At 35.6% G+C, this 24,470-nt stretch overlaps 1 protein-coding gene across 4 annotated transcripts in view; it reads right to left on the reverse strand.

Annotated features, from left to right (window-relative positions):
* Positions 1-24,470, reverse strand: part of LOC108703019 (zinc finger protein 385B-like) — a 268,896-nt gene that overhangs the window by 87,195 nt on the left and 157,231 nt on the right. For 2 of the 4 annotated variants that reach the window (XM_041578352.1, XM_041578354.1), the window contains one exon: positions 23,337-23,345. The exons of the other annotated variants lie outside the window; for them this stretch is intronic. In XM_041578352.1, coding sequence (XP_041434286.1) covers positions 23,337-23,345 — 9 coding nt within the window. The remainder of the gene's footprint in view (positions 1-23,336; positions 23,346-24,470) is intronic. 4 annotated transcript variants of the gene reach the window in all.

Raw genomic sequence — 24,470 nt, forward strand, 5'->3', positions numbered from 1 at the left:
TTTCAACAACTGGCTACTGTCAACTTAATGTAAAAATCCAAATGCCCAAGTGGCATCTATAAGCAATAAAGTAGATAGAATGGAACATTTGTTGCCAAGAATTTACCAGCCAGAGCCTTTGCTACCACTCAATATTCACTCTGCATATATGTAGCAATGGCTACAGAATGTGACTTTCAACCACTTGATGTAAATATAATCCCCATGTCTTTAATTAAACCAAGCATAGATAAAAGATCTGCTAAACCAGCATGAAATAAACCTTAATCTATAAATAATTCCACCACAAAATCTTTCAAAAACATTATTCAATACAATATTACTTAAAATGTGACACATTTGGTGCAAGCATGTTAAGACTAGTATTTATTGGTTTCCAATCATCAAAATATAACATTTAGTTATTCAGTGTTGCAATGTTAATGTACATGAATGCCAGCTATCTGGCAAAATTACGAGAAGTTAATTGAAAAGAATAAGTTATGTTCTGAACTGTGTACAGGTCCAAAAAAACAGTCTCTTTCTAATCTTCTTGCTCCCTGATTTACCCACTACCAGTTTATCTTTCACTGAACATCTTAACAGAAATATAGCAGTTCTACATTGTTAGTTAATTAATTCCCCATTGCACTGAAGAACATGAAATCATTTTCTTAATGCATTCAGCCTAATTAGTTTTATTTCTGACTGAATTCTTAAGGCCAGTTCTCACGAAAAGAACTCTGAAGGTGCTAAGTGCCGATAGACTCCGAATGCTTACCTTAGTTTATAAGATTATACTCCACTCCTGCTCCGGTATTCAGGCATTTTATGTACTGTTAAATATAGAGATTAACAGTCCCTTGATTTCAGCACTGTGCCTTTGTGATGCTGGGTGCTAGGAAACCACAGCCTGCCGATAAGTCTGAGCAAATCGTATGTAATTACTGCTTTGCACTAATTACTGTTAGGATCAAGTGTGCAGCTTGATTCTAGAGATAGAGTAACCTGCCTCAGAACATTAAGGCTTCAGAGGAACACTAAACCATAGGCTAAAGGGGTTAAAAATAGAAAATTATTAGCCGTGCAGGGTTTACAAATGTTGTTGTAACAATTAATGTCTTTACAAACCTGAACAGTCTTTTAGTAACATTTAATGTTTCATTCACTCACTGCATGCTAAGTAACAACTTGTACCACAAAATATTCAGTTCATAAAATGCTGACAATGTTTATTATTTATCACAATCTAAAATATCAGAAATAAGACCACAGTTTTAATTGGATTAGCAAATGCTCTTTTTAGATTTTTTTCACAAATAGCAGATGGAATTCTTGAGCTGACCATTCACCCTTATAGAACAAACTTTCTGACAACAGAAGTTCATTGGAAAGATCATTTATTAGACAGGTTAACACTAAGGGGGAAATTTTGCATTGCAAACCTTTAACATCTGCTTGAAGGTGGCATAAACTTTTGGAGCAAACATAATAATTTTTTCATTAAAAAGTTTTATCACATATACAGCATACTATCCCAAACTAATACATTCACAATTACTGTCCTACTGTTGTGTTAGGGGCAAAGTGTTTGCAAAGGCAAAAATTTGCAAATTTGCAATTTATTATGAACATTTATTCACATTGTGAACGCATATTTCATTCCCCCACTGGAGGCTTATTTATTAAAGGTCGGATACAAGTGGTTTCAAAGGTTTATGAGACCACAACTCACAAGTCACAAACTCATGATTGTCTTTGAATTTAATAAAAGTTCAGATTAAAAATGTATGAATGAAAAAAAGCATTGAAAGGTCAAAAAAAAAAACAACCAAATACAGTACCTCTAAAACCTCTAAATATTCTTACAATTTTCGGACAATATAAACCGAAAGAAAAATAAGAAAACATCTAAAATTCTGATTTAAAAATGGTATAAAAATAGTCCAATAGGATCAGCGCACATCCCATTGACTTCTACAGCACCTCAACAGCTTTTACTTGGTAAAGTTTGGCATTAAAGGCTTTCATGTTTTTTTCACATAATAAATCTCAATCTCAATAAAGCTTTTTAGAAATATAGGAAAACCACAAATTTTTCATGATTCATGGAAGAAACCTCAATTTTATTGTTATTAAATGCACCACTTAGGGACATATTTATTAAAATGTCAGATTAGAGCTCAGCATAGAAAAAAATCGTACCTGATTTTCATCATTCCTATGGGATTTTTAGAAGCATAATGAATGAATGAAACTTTGAGTTCAAGATTTGATATATATGCAATTCTATGAACCCCATAGGGATAAATAGAAAGTCCCTTAGGGCTGCCACCACTGACCTTGAAAAGAAACAAATAAGGGGTGGACTGAAGTTGTTTGGAGGCGGCCTGATAACATTGCGAGTGGAACAGTGGAATTGGTAGCAAACAACAGAAGTTTGTGAGATGTGAGGGTTGTGTTTTTGAAATGTGGCTGCGAGGCTGTGGCATCTTAAGCTAGTAAAGACAGACTTTTGAACTGAACACCACCAAGAAAAACTGAACTAGTGACTTAGAAACTGAACAGGTGGCTAACAAAACTAGCACTTAGATCAAAATCTAGCAGATGTCGAGCTACACAAAAAGACTGTAATGTTCCTTAAAGCTTGACTGATGGCAAACTTCAAACGTGTCTGCTTGATAAACCAATGATATCCATGGTCAAAATTATCTGCCCAACACACATGTACTGAAAAAAGTACAAACATTTGTTTAATTCTATTTTATTTGTATATTTATAGCCAGCTCAAGGACCAGTTTATAGTGGCAATTGGGAAGGGTATAAAATCACTAGCACAACAAGTGCAGGCATAGTCAATGATGACATATATGCTTTGTATGGCACCTCCACAGAGTTTATCAGCATGCAGCCAACACAATGCAGTGGAAGTGATGCTTTCTCAGCAGATTTGTTCAGCAGATCAAATCCATCCTCCCATAGAGGTGGCAGAGTGTCCATATAATGGAGACATGGGAAAGCAGTTACACAGGGGTACAGATGCTGTATGACCCCTTAATCTAATTAGGAGGCAAAAATATAAAATTACAGTAGAAATAAAAAATTCTTCCTCCCCCCGACAGCTGCTACCCATTAAAATAAAACTGCTCTTCTAATATTACATTGATGAGACTCGCACAGGAACAGAAACCCATCTTTCCAGTCGTAGTTGTGCAGAATTTCCAATTCATTTTCATAGGAAGCAACTGCAGATGGGGAAGGTTGTTACTACCACTGTGGTTCTCCCATGGCAGTCAAATTAGTCACATGTGCCCTATCTTAAACCTGGGAGTAGTGTGAGCAATGGTAATTGTAGATAACAGGGTGTTGGTGAGTAGAGAAATAGTAGAGAATAATGGAGATAAGACAGAAGCAGTAGGAGTCAATAGTCCCCCTATATGTCATAAACCTGCAGCCCTATAATTGATATAGATATTGAACTCCCAGGATCCCAAAACTCTGTCATTTATGTCATTGAAAGTTGCAGTTCAAACCTTCAGCTTGTACTTTGTACACTGCCCACCCTCAGATCAATGATTCTTTCAGTTTTCTTTATTAAGTTTGCTGGCTGCAGTATGACAAATTTTTGGAGGCAACATTATTCTGTCCGTCAAGGATGTCACTTTGAAGGGGGATTCTAAATAACTGAACCCGTTAGGCTACAATGCTGCTTTTCATACAGCTAATGTGATTTAATAGACCTAATGTGACGAATAGGGTTTGTTGGCTCTCAAACACCCACTGATTAATGCTGAACAAATTGCACCTACTGGCTAACCTGAATGTGCTTGCTCACACTGCTGACTTTTACGCCTAAAGCTCCCCTTATTATTGAATGCAAGATGGTAATTCATGATAAACTTAAACAAGCAATTTCTTCTGTTGCAAGTAAATGTGTTAAACCTACAATCCCAGGTTTGACTGCTTTTAATGTTTAAGACTGCTGAGATGCACCACCCTATAATAATAGATTATCTCGGTGTTTGTGAATCTACCACCTATTCTAAGGAAGGAAATAGAATAAATGAGGCTTTGAGCTCTTAATCTGTGTATTGCAAGGCCGAAACATGTAATTTAATTAAGTAGTCTTGAATAAAAACACAAACACAGCAGTTTACTTCTCCTTAAGTGCTCTCCTAAATTGTATGATTTGAAGTATTCACATTGGGATATTGGTAGCCCGGATTGATGCATCCTTACTCCTAGTGTGGCGGAACATTCTACATTTTTACGAAGATTAAGCCTAATACACAAATTAAAATTCTAATTTCCATATTGACATCTCATTGTAATTGTCTCAGATAGCAAATGGATGTCAACACTTTCATCTAATATAAATCATTGTTCAACACTATTATATATACTGTAGCTGCATTTTCCACATGGGAATATATTTCATTCTATTTCTGTCCAGTCATAGGATTCTAGCTGGCTATTTAGCCTTTAGGCCTATGGCAAATGGAGTGTTTTGACTTCAGTTGTGAACAGGAGAAGAACAGCAGCAGTCAAAACACCTCTTTATCTCACCATTTCCCATAACTGTTGGTGACAGTCAGAAATGCTGGACTTAGCGCAGACTTATTCAGCCACCAGAGAATTTTGACCAGCACTGTTTTTTCCACCTCAGCACAGCAAGGGTACAAAACACACATTGCCCTAATTTAGATCATTAATTATTGCTTCAAAAATTCAGCAGTCTGGAGAGATAAGATTAGGTAAGTAGATACTGTCATAGGAAATAAAAATCACAGTAAAATGATGACATGCACTGGTTCAATAAAAAGAAGGAAGGCAATACCCCTAAAACATAATTTGCATACCCACACTTCAATAAAATATTTAGGGGTGCAACTCCATGCATGGAAGTTAGGGTGCCCTGGGTTATTTGTGCTTCTTCTGAATAGCGAATATTAGAATTAAATCGGGAAGGTTTTCTTATTATACCCCCAACTTGGTAATTGTAAAAGCAGGTCTTTAGCCAATAATGGCTGATGAGAAGAAATACAAAACAGGTACAAATCTACCACATGGTCAGCTATGCATACATAAGTATAGTTAAGCCATTAAAGTATGCACCTCAAGGTATTATTACAGGCAAATGAAGGGCAAGCTTAAGCACTGTGAAATTCTCTTAACATTTGATAAAACAATAATTAACAAAATAACATATAGCAATATTGTGAAATGGGAGATCACTCAAAACTGAGAATTATCCCCTGTACATGTCAACTTGGTTATAAAGCTGTAATCATAAGCCATGCCACCACCCGACAACAATATCCCAGTCTTTTAATTTCCATTGTGCTTTTAGAACTACCATATTATACACAAGGGATTATTCACCCTATCTGAATATAAACTCATAATGCAGCATTTGAAATTAAAAAATTTGTATTTTGAGAATATGGAAGTCAGTTGAGCACACACACAGAAGGACTATATAGTCTTGCAGCAAGGCTATAGCATTAGTGAAATAGATTCCTACACCACTCAATAATGATTTTTTTTCCTATTATGATCAAGGCACAAGAAGGCTTCAGACAGTTGTGATACATTGTCACCCGAATCACCCCAACACTGAAAATATTCCTGCCAATACAGATCTGCTGGGTACTAATGTGGGCCTCATCATGAATTCTCCATCAGACTAACTATGCCTACAAAGCTGCATTCCTCAACACTAGGATCTAAACTGGCTCTGGCAATACCATTCTCACTACAAAAGCTTCCCTTCCCACCCAAAAGATCAATACAGCAGCAGTGTTTTACTAACCCAGTACATAGCTCCCTGGATTGAGGGTGGGTGGTAAAATGCCTCGAAAATTCTGTGTTGGTTGCAAAGAGATAAGAAGACAAAGGAAAATAGTTCTCTTTAGAAGACACACTCAAACAAGTTCAGCAGTAACTAGAGCTAGAGCTATATGGTACTGCCATGTACATTTGTGCAATACTTTTCACTATTTGTCCTGCAGTTTGAAGTTTCAGTTACTATCTGGTCGCTGGTGTCTTAAACTTCCTCAAGTCCCAAAACAACCATATTGTTTTGTATTATATAGTCAAGAGAGTAAAACACCACCCATAGTATTGAACTAAGGCCATTAAAGGTCTTGTTCCACCACAGGCACTATTATTATCTTGTAGATCCACCTCCCCAAATTATAATAATACTAAAGGAAAAGTGTGTGGGAGAGGGGAAACAATGAAAAGCATTGTGTTTGAATAATATTAATAAGCATATGTATTCAATACATTGTCATCTTTCATAAGACTTATAAAACTCCCTCAGTGCCACTCTACTGATAAATAACTGCTAACGTATGCTGCATACATATTATTATAATGTTCCTAATAGTGCCACGTTGCTTAAATAGATATGTCAAGCATGCATTTTATTACAGAAAGGAAAAGCGGAATATAAATAGCTTTCTTCACAAAACGGGGATACTTTAATAGTTTGAAGTGAACAACAATAATTTGTATATACTTTGTGGCTCTCTTTATAAAATAGATATCTTTACAAACTTTGACATCTACTACTACTTAAAAGATAATTTCATCATGCTCTTCCTTACACAAAAAAGCTACGGAATGAACTTCTGTGACATTAGCCAGCACTGCTCAGAATTCTGTTGACAGAATTTCTGATTACATTATAATTTCAGCCATGCACACAGCTGGGTTTAGAATAACATTTTCACCTAGAAATAGTGTGACTGACACATTTTATAAAGTATTGAAAAGAATTGTTGAAAATGCGTATGAGCTGCTCTAAAAAACCTTCCTAATATGATCATGCTGTGAATAATTTGGCAGGAATTAGTAATTGGCAATATAAATTGTGTAGAATAGTTATGGGGGTCATGTAATAAAAGGTGCAAAGTTTAATACACATGTAGTCACCTATTGCAGGTAGCATCAAAAATGGCAGATTTTATTTTCAATGATTTTCCTCAGCTGGTGCCAGATGATTCATATGTAAAAGGGCTTGTTTACTTTTAAATTAACTTTTAGTATGATGTAGACTGACATTCTGAGATAATTTGTAATTTTTTTTCTGTTTTCTTTTAATTTTTTGTGTTTTTTTAAAAAAAAATAGCTTTTTATTCAGCAGCTTTCTAGTTTGCAATTTCAGCCATCTGGTTACTGAGGTCTAAAGAACCCTAGCAACCATGCATTGATTTAAATAAGAGGCTGCAATATGTACTGGAAAGATGAGTAAGAAAAAGTAACAATAACAATAAATGTGTAGCCTTACAGAGTTGTTTTTTCTCAAAATACTGTGAAAATGATTCCCAACCCAAGTTGTTATATTACAATAAGACGTAACAGTCTAAACATTGTCACCTTGCCTTATCCAGTGCATGCCCCAAGATATCCAGGGTTTAACTGAGTGTAAATAGTAAATGGAAAAAAGGAAATACAAGTATAAAAAATGTGCAAGATAACATTAGTTTATTACTGAAAATGTGGTGTGCAGCAAACACACTTGTTTAAAGTTTGTGTCATTTTTTTATCAGGAAAGAACAGCTGTTTCTACTACATACAAAGCAAGTAACATTTTCTGCAAGAGAATGAGGCATACAGGTTTGCAGAACCTAAATCGTCTATCATATGCTCTAGAATAAAGAATTTTGGCAGAGAAAATTTTAGTACACACATTTGGCCATTACTAGTTGAGGACATATTTAACCAATTAAAAAAAAATTGTCAAATCCTGATGCTGATCCTGATGCTGAATTCAGTAATTCCTAAAAATAACCCATGCACACATGGAACATTGTAAATACAGAAAAGCATAGCATAAAAATTAAACATTATCTATTCTTACAGCGCTGCAATTTCTCCTTTATAAAGAAAAGATGCATTCAGCTAAAAGCACTTACTTTGTGCAGAAACAATGTCCGTAATGAAGTAAAATGTAATGCACTGTTACAATACCCAACTATGTAACTAAAATGCATCAATTAATAACAACAAAAAAAAGGTGCTGGAATTGTTATGGAGAAATTTATCAACTGCAACAAGTTGAGATACCTTTCTAAAGCCACATGAAAGAGGCAGAGAAATTTAAGGTTATTTCTTTTTTCCAAATGCAACACCTCCAATACTTTTCCCCCTATGCTATTGGAAAGGTCATGACTCATTTACCAATGTTACAGGCTTAACTGCTGCATCACTAAGACATGGAGTTCTTGTGCCTGTACCAATGGATTTCAGATGCAGTATAAGGTGTAGAGTGAAGGCCACATGGGCAGAGCAATCAAAGCCCTCTATTTTTTCAGAACTTACCCAATTTTGACTTCCCCCAGTCTCCTATCACCCTTCCGCATTTTCACATTCTCACAAAGGTTGTGCATGCAGAATATGTGCATGTGGAGGTATAATTAAGAGGCTTCAGGATAGCATTTGTGCATGACATCATTTACAGACAGCAACAGAATTTTTTGGTGGCGCAATGCTCGTGCTGCTGGCTCCCCCACAAATGCTCATCCGGAGTTAATATCTCGGCATGGGCGCAAAGCAGCCAATGAGTGAAGCCTTCTAGTAGGCACTCATCATTGTAAATAATGCCAAAACACGGACAATGCTCCATACAGTGAGTCAACTCTTTGCACTCATATTTCCAGATTCATCTTAATGCACCCAACTCAGCACCAACACTACTTAAAGAGGGCAATACTTTAATCAAGTGTTGTAGTCACTGTAGTTTATTTCAAAACTATACTATATTTATTAGTTTATTTTGTACTCTAATATATATATATATCTATATATATATATCTATATATATATATATATCTATATATATATATATATATATATATATATATATATAAACTATTTTACTCATTTACTCATTTAAGGGGCAGATTTATCAAAGGTTGAGGTGAATTTTTGAATGAAAAAAATTAAAATTTTGAGCTATTTTTTGTGTACTTCGACTAGGGAATAGTCCAAATTCGATTCGAATTTGAAAAACATAAAAAAAAATTCAATTATCGAAATTTATCATGTACTGATATTTGACTTCGACCATTCGCCATCTAAAAACTTCTGAATTGCTGTTTTAGCCTATGGGGGACCTCCTAGAACCTACAGTATTTGGAGTCAATTGGTGGACTTTGAAAAAAGTTTGTGCTATTCTTTAGATTCGTACGATTTGAATTTGGCCGAATACAGACCCATTCGACCAAAAACGGACCTATTTGACCAAAAAAAAAACCTTTGATTTCATTTTGGTTGGCCTTTTTGAATTTTGTTCAATTCGAAATTCGACCCTTGATAAATATGCCCCTAACTGTCCTCCCAGTTGTTTCTTATTTTCTGGACTACAGAAATTTCCTAATAACGTTATCTCTGACCACCAAAGAAACCGAGGATGGACAATGGTCATTTTCTCTATAGGATCATGCTAATGATACCACATGCCATATCACACCTCCCAACTGTCCCGTTTTTCGCAGGACAGTCCTGATTTTGACAGCTCAACCTGCAGTCCTGGATTGTTACTGAAATGTTCTGACTTACTCTTTGATCTCTTGCACTGAACAGCTAGAAAAAGATACAACATTTCTATGTTAATTGGCTTTTGGCAGAGAGCCCAGAATAGATATTTTTGTAAAAATTTAAGATAAGCAGGTGTCTTGGGGAAACTGACTTTCAGCTTAAAGGGCAATAACCTTCATTAGCAAAACTGTAATAACACAGAAATGTGTTCAAACTTTTATAACCTGCCAAATTTTGTAAAATGAACATGGTAATTAGGCGGTGTGGCCACAAAAATAGGTGTGGTCAAAAAAATTCTGCGCTCCGTGTGTGAAATCTTTTGGTCCCTCTTTCTATTTCCAAAATATTGGGAGGTATGCCATATGAGTGCAGAAATACTCCACAAAGAACTTCTTCTATACAGCACCTTGTAGGTTGCAACCTGCAGTATTATAGATGTGCATTCTTTTTTGCTCATTGTTTTAACATGTTGCTCCTGACAGCATGTTCATGGATTTATAATCTGTGTTTCCGCAGGAAACAACCTTTGATGTTAAAAGAAACATTATTAATGTAGCTTCTACTCTGTAACGAACACAAAACAGCATATTTTATTAATGACCAGCTCAGCAGTGGCATCAGACATATCACTGGATATTACATACTGTGACAGACCATATACCTGTATCTATTAAAGTGTATCTTATTTGTTTGGTGTAAAAACAGTTGGCCTGTGGTTGATGTTTCACCCTTAATAATAATCTCTAAATTAACCTGATCTACAATATAAAACATACCATCAAGCCGTCTTAAAGATTAACTAGAATTATATTTTCATTCCTTTTGTTTATGCATGTTTACAGGAAAAAAAATGCACAAATTTAAATAAAAAGACATGTATGTATTAAGCAATGCTGAAATGTAAAGCATAGCGTTTTCTGTCCATTGCCGACTGAAAATCTATTTTAATGCTCTGAGCTTCAAGGAACCCCCCCCCAACGTTTCTTCCTATATCTGCTATTTTGCAGGTTCTATTAAGTTGGAATTCTAGAGAAAACTTTGCAATGTGGGAACAATTACAACACCTAGGGGATTATTTATCAAAATTTGAATTTATCTCCCTATTTTTGGAAAGCCACTCTGACCAAACAGACTTTTTCACCCTATGTATTATTTTTCCCACAAAATTATTGTAAGATCGGAAAAAATCAGAATCCGCAACTTTTACGCATTTAACGTCCGAATACCGCGACTTTTGACAAACGAATACTGAAACATTTTTAGAAACCCAGTGCAAATCAGGATATCTTCGGGACATCTGCCACTGACTTCTACATGAACTGGGCAGGTCTAAGTTGGAGTACTTTTGTATTCAAACTTCTAACACCATCGGGGTTTAATAAATCACGAAGTATTTGAGTTTTTTTTCTACGAAAAAATTGTGGTTTTCCCCTTTAAAAGTCCAACCAGAAGAAATAGGACTTTGATAAATAACCCCCCCCCCAGTGTACTGGGACCTCAAACAACTAAGGTCCAAATATACCTCTATATATGAGATCCAAATATATCCCTGTATATTACTGTGTATGGGGTGGCTAGCAATACCCAACACTCTACCAATAACTGGAAACTATATGGAGGGTGTCTTTACTAATACTAGCATGGTGGTATTATTCTACAGAACAAATTGTTGAACTCTAGTTATTAAATGACATTGAGCAATTGTTTCAAATTACAAATGAGAGCACTGAGGTTTACAGTAAAGATGAAAGAATGATGTTCTGAAGAAGAAAGACAAATACAAGGATTAGAGGGCATAACAATGAATTACTGTTTTACCTCTAATAAAATGGCTTCGGAACAAGAAAAAGAACATTAATAACTTGTCCTTATCACCATGAACAAAGAACTGCACGTGACTTATTATAATCACATCTTTTCTAATAAGCTTACATCTTCCATTAAAACTCAATACTAGTTCATTAATATTATCAATGCTCAGACAAAGAAATGCTATAAACTAATCCTGCAGGACACACGCTGAATCACTTTATTGTGCAGTAGGCATCTCAGCTTCTGAGCTAGATAATGAGTTTCTCTGCACTTCCCCAGTCTCTAGATAAAAAGGGTGGGGGGTAAGTAGAAGAGGCTCTTTTGCAAATTCATTTAATACATTCCAATATAACTATATTCATAAGGAATGCACCAAATTCATAACTTTTGGGTTGGGTGAATACATGTTATTCTACAAAAGATTAGTTCATAACCAAAAATTATATCTAAAATTCAAAAATTCCATCATCTGCAAACAAAAGCTGACTGCCCACAATATGGGCAATATGCAATAAAAGACGTGAAAAAAATCCCATTTTGCAATGTCATAACCATAAATAGATATTTCATTAAAAAATCTTTACTTTTGAATTTTATTTGCACATTTTTAAGGTCGGCTAGAACGTGGGAATTTTTTAAAGCAAAAAATTACCTATTGACCAACATTTGAATTTTTTTCTCACCTCTAAAAGCTCGTGTTTTCTCTAAATTTCTTTAAAACTCTTTAAACTTTAATATCTAGTATAAGTAAGTTTAGAGCAACTGGACTTGCAGAGTTATCATTGAGGATGTTTCACTACACATCTGAGCAGCTTCTTCAATTCAGCTGACTGGTATGGGAAGTTCTTTTGGAAGTTTATATGTCGAGGACTTCTTACCCATCCCAGTCAGCTGAACTGAAGAAGAAACATCTTCAATAATTACTCAGGAAGTTCAGTTGCTCTTTTTTTCCCGTTTTTGCATAATGTATATGGAAACTGTTTAGTGACCACTTCTGACACTGGAAGAAAGATTGTGAATTTTACGATTTTAGTTATTGCTCAGTGTATGTAATAAAACTTCTTACTGAACAAGTTATGTTTGTGCCAAAAGATTAAGCCACCTTCAAGCACATCTTAAAAGTGCACACATTTGAAATTCAATAAAAGACTTCTGAAGTATATCACATTGCCAAATGTGTATTCTTTATCTTAGTATTTGAGAATTTGTTTAACTTTACTGACAGAAGGAATGGTGCAAAGTTCAAAAGCAAAGTGTAAGGCCCCATGTTATTGTGCAGTTTGCACCCTGCCTTGGCATCAGTTGTTGTGGGTACAGATGCTTGTGCTCTTGCCACTCTTCCCTGTGAATGCAGCATTGCTCATATTAGACAACACTGTCTTCCTGAGGGGCATCTGGAGTACCATAAACATCCCTCTTTCATTCAGATGTGCAAGTTAGAGAGAGCACTGGCAGGCACAGGTTACAAAGGTATTGCGGGATGTATTTAGGGGATGGCATGAAGTAAAGACTACCATGTGTCCATCAGTGCTCTGAACCGTACGCTAAATTTTTAATCGGGATTTAGGTGCACAGTGCAGCACGACCCCAAAGTAGTTGAATGAGCACTAAGGGGTGCAATTGAATGTGGTGCCCCTTAGTACTTGCATATATAGTTATGATACATGGCCAGTCATATCATATCTGGCACCTTTATCACAAAAGTCTCTTTTTTTTCCCACTCAGTACCTCCTCTGTCTAAAGTGTTGTAACTTGCAAGGACAGTAAAAGTCCATGATCACTACTCCTCTTTGTGCACTGTTCTACGCATCACAATCCCCATTCCTATTCTTCATCTGAAACTAGCTTTTGGTCTCCTGCAGGGGGCCTATTGGTAAGGATGGCATGGGGGCAGATGTCATACCACTGCTTCTGTCCTCTTTCCTTTTTTTGACCTTTCGCTTTTGTCCTTTCTATTCTCTGCCACTTTCCACCTCTGAATCACAATTTTCGTGATGAGCATGAATTGTAATAAATTCTATTAGCTGTTATTCTTCTACACTATTGGAAGGCTTTAAAATCCATAGAGTGAAAAATTATCATGTCAATAAAAATTTAATTCATAACCATTTGCCATGTCTCGGATCAAGGGCAACCTAACTTAATTCTCTACATACATTGTTCCTTTTAAAAGCTTATATATAACCTGTTTATATTAATAACATATTCCTCGCCAGAAGGCAATCTCCTAATAGAGGGCATTTAGCAGTTCTGGAAATAGGAATAATCAAGTTACAGTCAGAATGTGTACAAGATACTGTTCAGTGATTTTATATATTCCAATCTCAGCTTAAAATATATTTTTATGATTCTCTAGCCTTTGGAAATATGACATCTATGAAAAAATAGAGACTTATTTTGAAGTTTCTTGGAAAACGTTTTCTACAAATTTAAAGACGTAGGATCTAATCCTCCTTTTTTATTTCTACATTTTAATTGATCTGGAAAACAAATATGATCATTTTGCCAAAACTGCAATCTGTTTACTTCCTCATTATTTTATGCTGAATGGATATCAAGCAGTTCTGTACGGCATCATAATGTTTATTATGCAAGCAAGGAATTCGATTTGCCGTATAAATGTTACACCTTCACAGAAACGCAGATGTTGCGGTTTTGAAAAGGTAGACTTCTAGACTTTTAAAGTGAAATGGAAATATGCAACAAACAAGAAAACTTTAGTTATAATTTAAGTTATAAAAAAGTTTTTTTTTGCAAACATCACAGTCATACTGGACTTTTTATTGTTTGAAGGGAATCAACCTGTATTACAAATAAACCAACTGTCCTGTTCTGTGGTCTAGAGATGAAAAATAACATAACTTGTAGGGGCCCATTTACTTAGTTCGAGTGAAGGAATAGAATAAAAAAAACTTCGTATTTCAAATGTTTTTTTTTGGCTACTTCGACCTTCGACTACGACTTTGAATCAAATGATTCGAACTAAAAATCGTTCGACTATATATGAAGCATGAAGAAGAGGCTTGCCTGTGCAGTTCTGGAGAGAACTGAGGAGAAAAACAATATGATATATATATATTATACACCTAGATATGTTTATCATATTGTGTGTGTTTTTTGCCATGTAGCAGAATAGTAAAAAGGTTTTTGTATGTATGATCCCAATATGCAGTTTGACTTTTTGACCTGACATCTAAAAGTGTTTAGGGAAAAGTATTAGTAAGTCACAGGACCCTGAAAAAAGCTTAAGACTTTTGGCATGTCACAACATTTTCCTTTGCTCTTGGCAGCATGGCTAATACTTAACAAGACACAGACTTTATATTCTTGCAAGTTCTTTTTATGTCTCTGCCTAAAAATATTAGCACCATTTAGGAATAAGTATAAATAAAATAATAAAGTAATTCCGTGCATTTATGAGCACTTCCAACATTTCACCTGCTCCTTTTCTCATTACCAAAGTATATGTAACATTATTTATTACTAGTATTTCCATTTCTTATTATTTCTTTCAACTATTTAAAAACCAAAGTTCATTATAAGTAAAGCTTAAGGTAAAAGATTTTGTTGACTGCCTTAGCTGTCTGCTTATTGAGGCTTAGGGGCCGATTCACTAACTTCGAGTGAAGGATTCGAAGTTAAAAAACTTTGAATTTCGAATTTTTTTTTTGGGCTACTTCGACCATCGAATGGGCTACTTCGACCTTCGACTACGACTATCGAAGGATTCGAAGTAAAAATCGTTCGACTATTCGACCATTCGATAGTCAAAGTACTGTCTCTTTAAAAAAAACTTCGACCCCCTAGTTCGCCATCTATAAGCTACTGAAGTCAATATTAGCCTATGGGGAAGGTCCCCATAGGCTTGGCTAACTTTTTTTGATGGAAGGATATTCCTTCGATCGTTGGATTTAAATCCTTCGAATCGTTCGATTCGAAGGATTTAATCGTTTGATTGAAGGAATTATCCTTCGATCGTTTGATCGAACTATCTGCGCTAAATCCTTCGACTTCGATATTCGAAGTCGAAGAATTTTAGTTCCTAGTCGAATATCGAGGGTTAATTAACCCTCGATATTCGACCCTTAGTGAATCGGCCCCTTAGAGAATTCCTCTTTGATAGGAAACCAAGAATACCTTGCTTAAACAGTGCAAATACATGAATCCAAGAAGGTTGGTTATACAGTGCATTTAATATGTAATTGAATACTGTACAATAACATATCATTTATGACTCAACTTTTTTTTTAATAGATTTCATTCATTCAAACGTATTTCTATACTCAATATTTAGTGGTGTAGAATAATGGCAGCTAAGATACACTGAAAATGCTGCATTTGGTTCATTCATTGTAATTTTCCATGCCTTTTGTTTATGTTATTTCACTGCAATCAAAAGATCTACATTTTATTAAACATAATATTTCTGTAAATACATAGTGTGGACTAGATAATACTGGGATATAAATTAAATTAACAAATTACTAAATGAATTAGTTAAATCTTTAGCGATGTCAGATTAGTTAAAAAAGAAAAAGAAAAAAGACAATAGTAGCAGGTTGTAACAGTAGAAAGCTTAGAGATTTTTAGAAGCAGCACCTGTGCCTCTCAATGATGTATAAGTACGAAATGTTATTTTTCGCTTTCCAAACAACCTGTGTAAGGCATTGTAGGTTACATATTTTTGTGATTAAATAGTAAAGGCAAAGTAGGAAAGTAGAGTATGTATAATGACACTAAATAAGCACAATCATTTACACCAGTACAATATGTTTATGAAGATTCTCATTCATCCAGGTCATGGTATATCTGCAGAAAAGAGTCAAATCAACTGGACTTGCTGTGTTTTTTTTTTTTTAAAGATGTTTCACCAGTCATCCAACTGACTTTCTCGATTCAGAATAACTTGTACATACAATCTTTCAGGAATATATCCTCTGGAATGTTGCTCCGATCAGCATAATCAGCAAGGATGTCATGAAGTTAGGCGTTGAGGTGCCAAAACAGCATTGTATGTGGCAGACAATAGATATCAACCCTGCCTGACAACCCCAAAACACAAGAAGAGTAATATTGTGTATGCAGTGCAGTGAGGAGTGCTCTGATTTGTATGTGGGACAAACCAAACAACAGTTGAACCAGCGTACTGTATGATGCAGCACAGGAGAGTCTGCTCCTCTGGTCTGGCCACATACCTACATCTAAAAGAATAAGGACACACGTTTGAAGACTGCCAAATCCAGATTCTAGACCCGGGAGAGAGACTGGTTCAAAAGAGGTGTTAAAAAAGCAATATATGTAAAAACTGAAAAAACGAAGTTTGAATAGAGGTAGGAGGGACATTGTATGTGACATCTATTGTCTGCCACATACAATGCTGTTTAGGCACCTCTCCCTGGAAGCTCTAATAACACCTCAAAGCTCCAATCATGCTAATACAATCAACACCTAACTTCAGGAGATCCTTGCTGATTATGATAAACAGATTAATCTGATTGGAGCAACATTCCACAGGATACATGCCAGGTGCAAATGCGCTCAGACTACGTTTTTAACTAAAATGCGGAGTTTCGTAAGGGCGCTGTAGGCAGGCGACTTTTCTCTAGCAGTACTTCGGCAGTGCAAGCATTTCATAATGAAGATGCGCTAGCGTTCATTTGTGCCTAGCGAAAATCCACTAGTGATCTTGCTCTTAGGTCAATTAGGTCAATTTTTGAACAATTTAAAGTTGTATGGACGTCTTTATGTTAAATGTTGGTGCAAATACTTACAAATTCCACTTTTAAAAGCACATGTCCAGAGAACCTTAATAAAGACAATAGAGTTATTATAATGCCCTACACTTGTGCCCACTGTAAAATTAATGTTCCATATGTTTGAAAATGTATGGGGAAAACCGGTTACGCAAAAACAGTTTAAGTTAGGACTTTTGCAGGCAATCCAGCTTCAAAAAAGGAAAGCATTTTTTTGAACTTAGATGCATTTTTGGTGCACAGGATATGATGTATGTCATGTGTTTATAGCACTTTGCCTGGTCTGAGGTGGCAAAGGCAACTCTGGCGAAAGTAATGTTCAGTATAATCCACATTTAATGAATTTGCGGAGTAACGTCCATTCGCCAGAACGTAAAGTGATCTGGTGATAGACTGTGAATGACCGCTAGAGATGCTCTATCTCACTAGCGAATTGGCTCCTGTGCCTGTTAGTAAATCTGTGATGTCCCTGAGGGTGGCAATGCTAGTGAATTGTCTTCACACCTTAGTAAATCTGCCCCTATGTCTCTTTCTTTATTAAGCATATGGTGTATGAACATGGAAATCCATACAATCAATCTACAAAAGCATTTGCTCTGTCTATGCCAGATTTGTTATTGACTTGAGCATATTTAAACAAAGTGCAAGGTAAATTACAGCGGGGTTCATAAATAGCCCATTGTCAAACTATTCGAAAACATTCACTTCAGGGTACTGGATTTAGTCCATTACAAATACACATTAAAGAACTAAATGTGGAAAAGATTTTGCCATTCAGCAAACGCTGGGGTACAAGCAGATTAATTGGCTTATGTAATCATTGGCTAAACAGATATTAGAACTTGCTGAATAAAATCCATTTAACATTGAATAGATTTCATCTGGCACTTAGCAATATGGAGAACAAAAATGTATTATTTTTAGCACTTCTTCTGCCAGCCAGTTTAGCATATTTGCTGTTTTCCAAGCACATTTGCAACATTTTGTGTCCGTTCGGTTATGAGGTATTCTTGAGGCAACTATATTGGACCTAATTAATAATAATCTTTTTTCCACAACTCTTGAAAATTTGTGGTTTTCCTATATTTATTAAAAGCTCTAAAATTCAAGATTTATTAAGTGTAAAAACTATGAAAACCTGCAAAATGTTGCCAAGTAAAAGTTGTCTAGGTGCTATAGAAGTCAATGGGAGCTATGCTGATCTGATTGGGCTGCTTTTAATCAATTCAGACTCTTAGAGGTTTTTGGATTTTTTTTGGCTAGGTTTTCGATGCATTCTTACTTTGTAGTGCATCGTTCAGCGCTTTTTTTTCATAGGTACCTTTTATATTCAGATCGTTCAATAAATTCCATGACATTCGTGGTTTTAGAGAATGTGAGTTTAAAAAAACCCTCTAAAAACACTAAAATGGTAATGTTGATAAATGAGCCTCTTAGTTAAAAAAAACATAAGCTACATAAGCTCTAAATCTGTCTGAATTAATTTCCTGTAACAAGATATGATTCTGAATATGTAAAACACAACAAAAAACGACATAATTTAAAGGGCCAGTATATGCTTAAAAACACCTTTAATAAAAAATTAACTCAATAGATAGGACTAAATAGTGCTGAAATACATTATCCCTTTGGTTTAATAAAAAAAAAAACAATATTGTCCTATTTGCCATTATAAAGCGCTCGTTTGAAAGTTGAGCTATTTTCACTGACCTTAAAGGAACAGTAAATGGCAATGTAATGTTGTTTTGCACTGCACTAGTACAACTGATGTGTTTGCGTCAGAAACACTACTATAGTGTTTATAAACAAGCTGTTGTATAGCCATGGGAGCAGCAATTCAATACTGAAAAAGGAGAAAAGGCACAGGATACGCAATAGATAAAAGATAAGCTCTATAGTACAGAATGGGATTCTTCAGCACTTATCTGATATCTATTGTGTATCCTGTGCCTCAATGGCTGCCCCCATGGCAGCACAGCAGCTTAATATATAAACTATAGTTGTGTTTGTGAAGCAGTTGTGAACCAGTTTTACCAGTGCAGGTAACTCGCCCCCTGCTTTATAAACAGGGAAATAAGTTCAGAACTGCCTGTCTACATTTGAATAAACAAACCCCATTTCTTCTCTAAGCAGCAGCTTTTGATCAGCTCATTATCAGGGGCTTCACAGTGGGCTGGTGATTGCTTTTATCAGCTCCGTTGTAATTTAGTGAAACTGAAGAAAAACCATAAATATTTCTTAATTAAAAAAAAAGGCAAAAAGTATATTCAGCAACAACCCTTTTACTGAGCTCATGTTGCAAAGAGATATATATACTGTAATTTTAAACATATTCCTTTATATGAAAGCACACCAATAACAAATATGCATAGTATTGATAAAAAACCCACACAGGAGGACAGCAGCAGAAATAGACATATATCTGCCAGTCCGATACACACGCTACATTTCCAAATTATATCCTCACAGCCAATTTTTTGTTAAAGTAGGTATTACACTGAATTAAAAACACAATTTATACATAACTTATTACAAATAATTATCTTTTACCAGATTTTGGCAAATACTAAATATTATTAAAAATTCCACATATCAAAAAGCCACATATAAAGCAGCACATCTCTCATTGGTTGCCACAAACATAAAATCCAGAATAAAAGTTCCCGAACTTGACGCCACCGGTCAGTTTTCAATGGGGAAATCATTGCCCAACGTAAAGGTCTTTTCTTAAAGTTCCTGGGTGCGATTCTTCTGTGTATTCCTATTGTTGCTGATCCTGCCTGCCCCTGGTTCTCGTCCTGTCTGCTGCCTGTCCTGATTACTGTTTATTTTGACAACTCTTTTGGATTCTAATTTTGTTCTACTATTCTGGTGTGTTTGACCTGGCCTGTGACCCCAACCATTCCTATATCTCCTGTATCTATACCGTATTGACTCTTTGTTACCGACCGGGCCTGGCTTTTGACTACATTCCTTGTTTTCCATTCTACAATACCATGCTTGGTTCCCTTGCTCGCTCAGAACTCTCTCCTTGGTTCTCCCACAATAAGACCTGGCGGCATCTGAGTAGCAGAGGGCTCCACCCAAAGCCAAAGGCGGCTGCTACAGGCGGAAGAGTGGGTCGAGACCGGAACCTTGGGGTTTGTTCTGGGTTTGGGATACCCTGCGTTACACTTCTGAGTATCCACTTACTTTTATTACCCAACTATGTGGCAGAATTTAGACCAGAAATATACTGCTTTCATTGTATGCTTCTATTAATAATAATTGTACAAGTATGAGATTTTATATCCAGAATGTGGAAAGTTCCACATTAGGGGAAGGCTATATGCCACTGTGAGCATTTTAAGCAAAAATAATTATCCTTTTTTTCTGCAATAATAAAATGGTGCCTTAACTAAGCTAAATTAGTCCATATTGTTGTCAAAACAATCCTATTGGGGTTATTTAGGGGGTTATTTACTAAACTCCGAATGCAAAAATCACAAAAAATCAGACTTTTTTTAAAATAAAATCTGACTTTTAAAAAAAGACAAATTTTTAGGCATTTAGTAAACCCCATGGATGGAAAAGTCAGAATCTGAAAATCCGGCATCTCAGACCTGTCGAGGTTGCATATAAGTCAGTGGGAGAAGTCCCAATGATTTTTTGATGTGCGCTGGGTTTCATGCAATACCCCGAAGTTTTCTGAGTTTTCGTTAAAATATCGTGAAAATCGGATGAAAAATCAGAAAAAAATAAGATTTTTTCCGCACAAAGCAAATTTTCGTGAAAATGTAATAATAAATAATAATAATTATAAATAAGCATAAAAAAACTAAGCAGATTTGATGGGAGTTTGTAGCAGAAAAAACGGAGATCAATTCGGACTTTGATAAATAACCCCCTTGATGTTGAAATCATTTTTAGTAGGCTTATGGTATATTGTTTCAAATTACAGGAAAATTCTTTACCCGAAAAACCCAGGTCCCAAGCATTCCGGACAACAGATTCTAACATTGAGCAGAACTGATGAGGTCATAAAGAGTAAAGAAGAAGGTTTGACTATAACTGTGAATGGGAGCAAACTTAAAGCAAAACTAATTATATTATTATAAAAAGCTTGAAAGACAATCAAGTGCATTTCAGGACCAGCAACAGGAACATTTTACACCATAAACTACATTTTAATTGCCTTGTTGCCTGGCAAATTTGGAAATGCAGTTTAGACACTCTGTAAATGAACCCCTACTTTCAAGCATGGTCAGTTTTTTAATGTTTGGTTTTTAATATGAAAACAGTATGCTGTAAGCATTAAGCATTACTGCCACTTTAACATTACCCGTTGGCAGTTCTAAAACGACTTCTGCCACTTTAGTGAAAATGTCCTCAGACTTGTAGGTCAAATCTCATTATTTGCAAGGCAGTTCTAACTAGCTATTAAAGCCTTAGGTTTTTCACCAGTTTGCCCGATGAGAGACCTGCAATGCTATTCCAAATCAAAGTACTGCTGAGCCCACAGCAGCAGAGATGGCAGAATAATGATCTTAATGTGTTTTGATGTGGCAAAAGGGCAAACTGGAAAGCAAAGCTTGCAAACTGCAAGGGACTAAAGAATAAAAGAATAAAACAGGGGTTTTTAAAGAAATGTGGGCAAAGTTTGTCATAACATAATAAAGCATATCAAACAAACAGAATTTAGATATTATTTTATTACAGTTGCAATAATGAAAGCAAAGAACTGACTGGTTTAACATTTAAGTAACTTGATACATTAATTTTATATAAGGCTGTGGTTTAGTCTTCCATAAAACTACCATAACTATCATGGACCCTCAAGATTTCCAAGAATGAGGAGAGCACTCATAGATAGCAATTTATGCTGTGATGTGTTTATTCAGGCTATTACACGACATGTTTCGGATCCATGTTGATCCTTTATCAAATTCTTGGAAATCTTGAAGTACATATCGGGATAGCGGTGTACCCGTGGAGGATTGGATGCATTCTATTATCAAGCTGAGGCAGTGCGGGGAACGTTCCTAGAAATACATATCATGGACCCTCATTTGTACAAGGTATAAGCCTTACTCCAGGTCTGTGCTTGGAGACACCAAAGAATCCCAGTGTTTAATGCACTGTTGCTCAATTTAAACTTTTAGTTCACAACACCATAAATTGCAGAAGAGACTGCAAATTCTAAGGTCTAAAGTAATTGTGTAGTCCAAGTTCTCAGTTTATGGTCCAAAAAAATTACATATTTTAGTAATGAACGCATACATGTCTTAGCAAGTATTTTGAACATTTCTGGTGTTTGAGGTGTTGGATCTGCAGTATTGTAGTGGGAATATGATTTCCAAACATGTTCTTTTATTAATAAAAATGTTATACCAATTCAGAATCACTGGTTTGCTCAGAAATATAAAGCTGTTAGGAAATGTGTGGCCAGGACAGGGGTTAATGGTATTTTTGCCTCATCCAATCAGCTCCTACAGGAGGCTTTTTAAAGTGCCATTCCCTGCTGGCTCATTGCCCAAGCAAACAGGTTCTCTTGTAGGGTTTTCTGTATGACAATACATATTCTGTATTTGGAAGGGCATATATTAACCCTTACAAATGTGGACTTCACAGTATACTGACTTGATTTTAATTTAATACAGTAAGGGGCACATTTACTAAGGGTCGAAGTGATTTCGAAGTGAATTTGCGAATTTAAAAACTTCGAATTTTGAAGTAATTTTTGGGTACTTCGACCATCGAATAGGCCAATTGAAAAAACTTTGAATATTTGACCATTTGAAAATCGTAGTACTGTCTCTTTAAAAAACGTCGAATTCGCCACCTTAAACCTGACGAATTGCTATGTTAGCCTATGGGGACCCACCTAAAGCCAATATTTGGCTAAGTTTTTAGAAGTCAAAGGTTTTTTTGGAAAATCGTTCCAATCTACATTCGATCAAATGATTTCAATTCGATCGAAAAACTGCTAAATTTAATAAAAAAAAACTTCGACTATCGATTTTTTTCAATTCGATGGTCAAATTTCGAAGTTTTAGCACTTCGAAATTCAACCCTTAGTAAATGTGCCCCTTAGTTGGTACTCATGGTATTTAGTAATTGCCATATGAGGGTCACAAGCCAAAAGAAGTATATTAACACAATGAGACAAGAAAAGTTAAACCTCTAAAAATAATTATTAGTTCTATAATATAATTTTTTTAAAAAGCTAAAAGTTCTACAGAGTTCAGGAAATAAGTAATGACTTACCAAATATCCCTGGCCAAGCATTAAAATAAACAGAGACAATAGCATAAATATGCTAACCGTAATTATTAAGCAAATACATCTTTACATCTACATCTACAAGTAAATGCAACAATATAACATTTTCTGGAAATATAAAAATTCTTTTTTTTTAACCAGATGTCTCCTAAAGTAAATTCAACAGCAGAGTTTTAGACTTTCAACTGACAAATTTATTCAACACATTTTCAAGCCTGAAATCAAAGGAATGGTTTCTAAGGAGGGTAAACGTTAAAGTAAAGAAGGGGAACATGGGGCAATAAAAAGGATTATAGAGGAAAAGTGGACATTTGGACAACACATTTGTACCTTGCCCTGTGGGTTATGCATTTGGTAGCAATGAATTCATGAATGGAGGGAGGTACGCTGGCCCTGGCATGTCTCTATGCTTGAGCAGCATTCAGACACAGGCTAGGTAGTGCCCAGGAATGCAATTTACAGGATAGACCTGTACCATACATAAAACAACATCCCTGAATCAATTCATGAAGAGGGGTTTTGGGTCTTTCCTGTTTCTGTGTATAACTGTTGCTGGGAAATCAAGTCATGTTCTGTCTGATGTAGAGTGGTCATAATACAGGTCTCAACAACATGCTCTTAACAGACCATAGATAATCTAAAACAGTTGATTCAGTTAAAGTATGCTTATTAGCCAACAGCTCAATACACAGACTTCTGGTTGGTTTGACCAGTGAAGCATTTTTGAGCTCTCGGCAGGCTCTTGGAGCAATGCTGGGGTCATCTATTGCCTTCAGGACTTGAAAGGCTATTGGACATTTATTCACATAAATCTTTGGACTTTTACAATGAACTGATTGGACTTTTAAACTTTTGGACCCCCAAGGGCTAGGCCCTTAAAATGTATCCCCAGGGCAATGACTATTTGAGATTCTCTGTGTTCTATTTCACTTGTTTTTTACTACAAAGGTGTGGGGGTGTGAGATGTTACCCAATTACCACTAATTAGGGGTGAAGTTTACCCTTTATGTAAGAACTGGAGACATACTGTTGTTATCACTTGAGAAAGAGCCCAGCTCGAAACATGTCGTGACATATTAAAGCACTTGAGTTTTGCAGTAAAGTTCTGCGTATTGGACC

Source organism: Xenopus laevis, chromosome 9_10S (genome assembly GCF_017654675.1).
Source record: "Xenopus laevis strain J_2021 chromosome 9_10S, Xenopus_laevis_v10.1, whole genome shotgun sequence".
Lineage (NCBI taxonomy): Eukaryota > Metazoa > Chordata > Amphibia > Anura > Pipidae > Xenopus > Xenopus laevis.